This window comes from Seriola lalandi, unplaced genomic scaffold, assembly GCF_002814215.2.
Source record: "Seriola lalandi dorsalis isolate HSWRI2012SDOR001 ecotype SW California unplaced genomic scaffold, Sedor1 jcf7180002044638, whole genome shotgun sequence".
Classification (NCBI taxonomy): domain Eukaryota; kingdom Metazoa; phylum Chordata; class Actinopteri; order Carangiformes; family Carangidae; genus Seriola; species Seriola lalandi.
In genome coordinates this window covers 475-8029 of record NW_019515206.1, presented here as the reverse complement: position 1 = coordinate 8029, position 7555 = coordinate 475, and the positions used below count along the sequence as shown (strand labels likewise).

The window sequence follows — 7555 nt, the reverse complement described above, 5'->3', positions numbered from 1 at the left end:
AGCTGGTAAAATGAGAGACTTAAGGTAAATGAAAGTGTTATGAAGTCATTGAAGAAGACATCATCTCAAGCTCCTGTTAGACGCTGCTGTTGTACATTTAGTCCTCTACTCAATGAACATACAATACCTCCAATACCAATACCACTTTTATTGTCACTGTCATTATTAGACTGATATGATAAACCATCCAGGACATCCATCCATTATCTATACCGTTTATCCTTATAGTGTAACAGCGCTAGCCGCCCCCATCCAGGACAATAAAATCAAAATTTGCAGTACTGTATATATTATTTTGATTGTTTCCTGTCCTATCTGTTTGGCAGCACCTGAAGGTTGCTCAACATCCTGCTGGATCATAATTTTTTACACATATGATTACAATCTTTCATCCCGATTGTTCCTACTGTAAATTCACTATGACAGGGCACCTGTATTGCCCAGGGATGACGTGTCAACACTACCTATACCAAATCTCATTTTGAGTATTGATACTGGAGTCAAGAGGATCGATACCAAAAAAATAATGGATCTATCACACGTTAGATGACACCCTGGGCACATGAACACATGCAATACTTGCACCTGCGTTGCTGATGTGTGCATTACCACATTACCACTGAAAACTGTCTTGAATTTAAACATTCAGGTGATTAAGTAGTTAACAGACTTGTTTTGTTTGTAATTCAAATACATTCAGAATTAGCCAGGTATAATGGATTCACCACATATGTGATATATGGTCATATTTAGTCCCTTACATGATAGCACAGTAGCTGCTTTCCCATAAAAAAATTTCCACCTCTGTATTTCTTACTGATGTCTGGGAGGATTTCATTAACACTGGGGTTCACCGATCTTACACTTTCATCCGTTCAAAACATACAGACCGATACATGAGACACTAAAGAACTCATTAAAAAGTTTTTTTTTTGGCAACAACCACTTACACAACACTGTGAGAAAACTTAAAATGAAATGTTTTACTTTCATGACTGCCACTTTGCGATCCTTAACTTGTATGTACCTGAGGCACTGCTTTGGCACATTAGTTTCTATGGCTACACTGAAGTCCCTCCTAGCCTACGCCATAATTTCCAAACGTCATCCCTTAGCAACATTTCAACGACCCTTACCGAACTTTCACGAACAGGAGACCGGAGACAGGTTAGTCGCTACAGCTAAGCGAGCTAACGGTGTTACCAAGCTATCTTCAACTCCTCACTCCCACTAGCTTACTTTCGTTCATTTAAGGATGTCTACACATTTTAAAGGTGTGGTACATTAAAATGTGACGGATAAAGTGTTATGCATTATCTCACCTTACAAACTACCGGGACGATAATCAACCGAGAGCTAACTATTCGGATAGTTCTCCCAGTTGACAACCATTCTACTGCTGTTGGTCACTTCCTTGTTTTCTCATGAAGTGGTAAAAACTTCAGCCACACGCAGCGTTACTGCCACAACAAGGCCGACCGAGGAATTACAAGTACCGTTACATAGACACAAAAATATCTAAATATATTTTCGCCACATTATTTTATCAAAATCATGATAGTGTCTCTTTTGTCTTTTAGGAAAAAAAAAGTCTTGTTATAAAGTATTGGACAGTATTTCTAAAATTTACTTTGCATGTTAAGAAACCTCTTGGGTGATGCGCACTAAACAAAGTGAAATTAAATTTTAGCCTCCCTACACTCACAAATGTATTTTGCTTATTGTTGCTTCACAGACTGGAGTATGTTCAGAGTTTGACACTGGAAGACTGTTTTCAAATTGATCTACTGAAGATGGAAAGTTTGAGCATGATTGTGACAAAATCTCCAGTGCACATACACTGAGAATGGACCTTTCAGAAAAGTAGGTGACATCTTGCATCCGTTTAACTTTTAAAATTAAACATATTTGCATATTCATAGATTATGGAGTCTTCAAGTAGGAAGACGGGGTAGGCCAGATGTCATTTTAAGAATTTCCAACAAGGCAAAACCATTAAAAGCTCATTCCAAGCAGAGAATTTTTAAAATGTCTTAATGTGGATGGGATTTTTAAGCGCCCCTTACTTAAAAACCTTATTTGAGAGCTCAGACATGTTAAGTGGGATAACTTTCAGCTGCGTACCTATATAAGACATTATACACTATATACGAGCATAAATGTCACAATGTAAGGGAGGGAGTCGGAGGTCTATAGATTTATCCAGCAACTCCAATCATTCATTCATTCATTCATCTTGTTCATTAATACACAGTTTCCTAGCTAATTTGGGCATTAATTGATTGTTTGAATGTTAAATTTAAAATTACACCACTATCAAGGAACAAAAATCAACTGTTCAGTTAATCAAACCCCACAAAAACATAATTAAAGCCAATGAAATTACTACAAATTCACTAGCACGTGCCCTTCTCCCAAAGGATGAATTCTTACACCATCATGTGGCCAAGATCATTATTTTAAAAAGAAAAAGTATTGTATGTAAACATGATAATATAACTATATAAAAAACACATTTGCATTCTTTTGAATTGTTTCTCTATCAGTCCTGCTGATTTGTGGTCAACATTAATTCAGTCTCATTTTGATCTTCAGGTTTCTCCTCCTCGTCTGCTATGTTGGTGCCATTGCTCTTTAATCTTAATTTCTGTGGCGGTTTGGGGGTTTTCACTTTGAATACATCCCACCTCCCAGAAATCAGTCCTTTGTTGAAGAGCAGTGAAGCCAGGTATGAGAATAACAAATTGGCAAACATGTTGGACAACATGCAGATAGTCATAACAGGAGAGCGCTGGACATACACACCGTCCTCAACAGTGCAACCTGGGAAGTGGAGAATAACTGGCAATCCTATGGAAGGATCACCACTCAGCACTCTCAACAACACCCCTACTATCAAGCCCATGATGGAGCCGTAGCCATTGGAGATGTTAAAGAAGAGGACACAGACGAGTTGAGGGAACATGATAGTGTAGGTTATGCTTGAGCCCAGGATCCAGAAAACCATGATGCTGTTGTGTAGGAAGGACAGTGATGTGCCAGCCAAGCCCACCAACACCACAATGACACGGATCACCCACTGGAGCTCCCTATCTGATGCCTGCAGGAGGGAAAGAAAAGGCCTGTAAGATGAAACAGAAAAGAAATAATCACAAGTCTAATCTTCCTACAAGGTCTCCTCATACCTTGGTCCTCAGGATGTTCTTATAGATGTTGGATGTGAAGATGGAGGCAGCCGACAATAAAGCTGAGTCTGTTGATGACATCACGGCGGCAGCTACAGCTCCAATACCAATAATGGAGATGTAATTTGGGGTGAGGTGCTGCAGAGCAATGGGCAGAACCTGACCAGCCTCACCTCGCTCATATGGGGACAGGGGGCCATATAAGGTCATGTTCCAGTCTGACAGCAAAACAAACAAATATCAAATAAATTATCATAGTTTCACAATTCTATTCCACTCAGTTCTCAATTGCTGCAGGCCTACTCGTTGATGCTGCGACTGCTCCAATCAACACAGAAGGGATTCCAAGTATGATGATGAGCGGAGCTGCAACAAAGCAGGTGATCCTGGCTGTGGCTGATGAGGAGGCCGACAGCGTCCTCTGGTGGAAGTCCTGATATCCAAGGTTACCTAAAGTCTTTAAAAAACAAAACAAAATTTCTACATTTACTTGCCATCACTCTGGGGCATCAAAACTCCAGCAACACTTAGTAGTAGTAGTAAACAGAAGAACTTCACTTGACTGACGCGTTTCGGCTCGTGGCATTCATCAGGGTCATCATAAAAAATATCGCAAGGGACATTTAAATGAGATAGGTATGGAACAAAAAATACAAAACAGCCAATCATGTGTGAACACATATATAACTGCCCATGGGGCTTCTCCAAAAGTGAGTTTGGCCTGTGGTCATGTGGCTTCAGGTCAAACCTTGTCCCAGGCAAGGGGACATGGGTGCCACCCTGTTTTATTCAAAGCCTGGAGAAGTGCACCTCAAGGACTGTACAAGAGGGACCTTGTCCCAAACTGTGTCCATTTGATGTGGCATGGCACCCCCACTAAACTCTTAAATTTTAAAAAAGTTTGAAAACGTGCTTATTACGGCAAAGACAACAACAAGAAATTCATAAAAACATTTCAGAAGTCATCATAAAAATACATAATATACATAAATAAATCCAAACCCAAAGGTCTTAAAAGTCAAACTCAAGAAAGAACTTGCCAACACCGCTCAGTAGGAAACCTCCATAAAGGAGCTTTATGTGTTGATGAGCACTGGCCTTATAATGTGGGTTATTTACAATGTGACGTCAAGTGATTTAGTTATTTATTTAGGTTTTATTGTTCTTTAGAATCTAGAATCTAGCTTTTGCCCCAAATGACCCTAGAATCGCCACTGTCCTTACCACATACTCACCTTCTAAATTAAAAAAATATGCAGATTGGACTGCAACAGCGGGACCAGTCCTATAAAAGTGAATGCTGCTGACTGACTGACTGACTGACTGACTGCAGTAATGCTGACAACTTAGTGTCTATGTTGCCAGATTTACCAACTTTTCAGACACCTCTTCTGAGAGTAAGTAAGAAAAAAACTGATTAAGGGCTGAAATTGGGCAGAATGCAAATATAACGTGGTCCCACCATATGATTTGATAGCAACAACAGAGACCTGATAGGAAATTAGTAAAGAGTGAGGATGGATGAGGGATCTCCCCAGCTGGACTCAAATCAGGGGTGTTACAGTTACATGGTCAGTGTCTGAAACCGCATTTTACCAGGACGCCCAAGGGTAAAGTTTTCTTATGCATCCCCTGATGGGCCGCTATTACAGCAGAGATTTTGACTTATATTAGGAAAAGAACAGGTTATACTAATTACTTTCATGATGGCTCTGTTTCATTCAAGTGCTGGAGTTTTATTCACAGTAAGCCAGCATGAACACAACCAGGATGCAGAAACTGAAGCAGCTAAATGGAATTCAGCCATCATTACATTTTATTATCTTCTCATGTGCTTTTTCTGTTGAGATATGTGAAAGTGTCAATGGGATCGGGGTTAAATGGCAGACAAACTAATGCCTACTCCTCTGGTATGAATGACTTCATGTGCAGATAAACTAAACACATTTACAAAATTACTGAATCCAGTCCTTACCAATATTAAGAAATTATCAATCCACCTCCATGCGCTTTCTTTTTCTACTGTACCAATCCAGGGGGCCTGGTAGGTAAAGTTGAAAGCGGTCTTGGTGATGTCAACTGAGTGGGGGTTCATCATGATGAAGGGGACAGAGATCCACTGTAGAAAAGACAAGGAACAGCTGATATAAACATTAAAATGTGCATATTTGGTATGCTGATGTTTAGAAGCTTGGAGGAATACCTGGAAGGAAGCATTAATCTTTCAATAAGAATAATTGTGTTCTCTTCCTCAAGAGCTGACCTTGCACTCAAGATTTCCTATATAGTATCCGTATAGTAGCAGGTATGGCACTTCCAAATGTCTTATTTCATTAATACTCAGAAAAAATAAAGTAAATGCTATTTATGGATAAGGTATGATTCAGCTGCCAGATGCAGACACTACATGAGGAACTCACCAAACTGAAAAATATGAGTGTTAGCTGTATGATGTCTGTGTAGGCCACAGAGTAGAGGCCTCCCATCAGGGTGTATACGGTGGCTACTGCTGCAGAGATCCAAATGCAAAGAGCATAGGACAAATCCAGGATCACACTCATAGTTGAACCTACAAAAGTGACATGATCACATAGATTCAGATTTATATTCATGCACGCACAAACATTAAGAAATTTTAGAATATCTGCTCATTGAGTTTAGCACGATAGCCACTGTGCTCTGTGTAATCTATTTGACAGGTTGACATGTAATAGATTATCACCAATTAGTAACGTGCCTGTTTTTGTCCAGGCATTCTGAAAGAAGTTAAGCATGTTTCAACCTTTAACTTGTTGATTTTCTTGAATCATTACAGTGGCTCAAATATAGGATGCTTTTTTTCCCTGGAATTTTGGTGTGTATTAGCAGGTGTGTTGTGTTCTTGCAGGCAGATTTAATCACATTTCAAATCAAAAGAATAATAAGTTTCAAGAAATCATATAAGTTCATTATGGTGCAATAAGTAAATAATGGTAGGAAGAACAAATAGTGTTATTGCAGTAAAATGATTCTTAGAGAAAACTGACACCAGTGTCACTTACCTAAACCGATAAGAGTTCCTGTCACCCAGATTATGTCAGCAATCAGTAGTGCCACAGACAGAACGCCACCAATCGAGTTTCCATATTTGATCTGGAACGGGTCCATCATTGTCACATATTTTTTGTCTCTCATCTCCTTGGCGAAGAAAAGTCCACCTTAATAATTGAATTGCACAAAGAAAGACAGGTTTGTGTTTTTGTATGGGAATGCCACTGCATGTATCCCTGCATTTTCTTCTATTCAAAAAAGTTTTCCACTGATTTAGTATTTAAGTCCTATAATTGAAATGTTCAAAATCTGATGCAGCAAAACTTGAGATTTTATCTTTTTATTCCACACACTCAAAAACAGGTTTATTATTACACCACCCACAATGCAACTTTCCCACTGACAGTTTGGTCAGAGATTCAGTTGTGTTATGGTAGTGGTGGCTAATGTAGCCTCAAGCAGGGATGAAGAGGGAGATGCAGAGGTCTGGTAAGCTCACTTCTCTCTAAATCCATACCCCCAGATTTCTTTCACTTTAAACTTTAAAAGTCTTCCGCCCCAAAAAACGCCTCAAATGACATCAATTGTGGCAATTACTCAGATTTTATACAACTTCCTCTGGAGCCACAAAAGGCTTTATACAACTTCTTTCACATATGCTCCTCGAGCACTACTGCATATATGGAGTTCCCCTTCACTCCACATCTGAAATGTCATCTCATGCAAATGTAAGTAATTATTATTTGGTGCTGATAAGGACAGATAGGCTCTTGTCCACACTGTCTTACAGTACGGGTCTTGCCGGACAAGTCATACATGTGCTATGTCTTCCAGGCTGGAAAAGTACACAGTATGATACCATTGTGTTATTTGAAAACCTGTCTTACCCACAATGAAAGACATGGCTGCTGTAACTGGCATAACAGCCCAGGTGAGTCCCATGGTTGGAGTGTACACAGCCTCTGTCATACCAACGATGAAGCCTCCCCCAACAAATGTAGCTGCAGGAAGATCAACACACACACACACACACACACACACACACACACACACACACACATACAGAGTATATATATATATACATTTAAGGATTATCGTAATTATTGAACATTTGAAATGCCGCATAAAATTACAGGCTAAAGGATAATAATCAAAAAGTAAGTGATGACATTCAATTCAATCAATATTGGGAGCACTACAGATTGCCAAATCAATATTTAGGCTAAATTATGTTTTTACAGCACAGGGGAGGGTCTGTTTTTCAGAGGGTCATATTCAATTTCTTTGCAAACTTGTCAGCCTACTCACCAATAAAAGTTCATACAAAAAGTGCAGAAGTG

General features: G+C 39.3%; 1 protein-coding gene across 1 annotated transcript; it reads right to left on the bottom strand.

Moving 5' to 3' along the window:
- Positions 1-2006: 2006 nt before the first annotated feature.
- On the bottom strand, positions 2007-7211 carry LOC111648646 (high-affinity choline transporter 1-like). The gene is made up of 7 exons (XM_023398422.2): positions 7103-7211; positions 6227-6382; positions 5606-5754; positions 5161-5304; positions 3489-3642; positions 3186-3403; positions 2007-3100 (listed from the first exon to the last, which is right to left on the bottom strand). The coding sequence occupies exons 1-7, from the start codon at positions 7182-7184 to the stop codon at positions 2543-2545; spliced, it is 1461 nt and encodes a 486-aa protein (XP_023254190.2). The 5' UTR covers positions 7185-7211; the 3' UTR covers positions 2007-2542.
- Between the last annotated feature and the right edge of the window lie 344 nt (positions 7212-7555).

Excerpts from the sequence above, each read along its gene's own strand:
- LOC111648646 (XM_023398422.2), bottom strand. The coding sequence starts at position 7,184 with ATGACAGAGGCTGTGTACACTCCAACCATGGGACTCACCTGGGCTGTT. Across the intron at positions 6,383-7,102 it reads AGCCATGTCTTTCATTGTGG|GTGGACTTTTCTTCGCCAAG; the intron begins GTAAGACAGGTT and ends TCAATTATTAAG. Across the intron at positions 5,305-5,605 it reads CACTCATATTTTTCAGTTTG|TGGATCTCTGTCCCCTTCAT; the intron begins GTGAGTTCCTCA and ends TCTTTTCTACAG.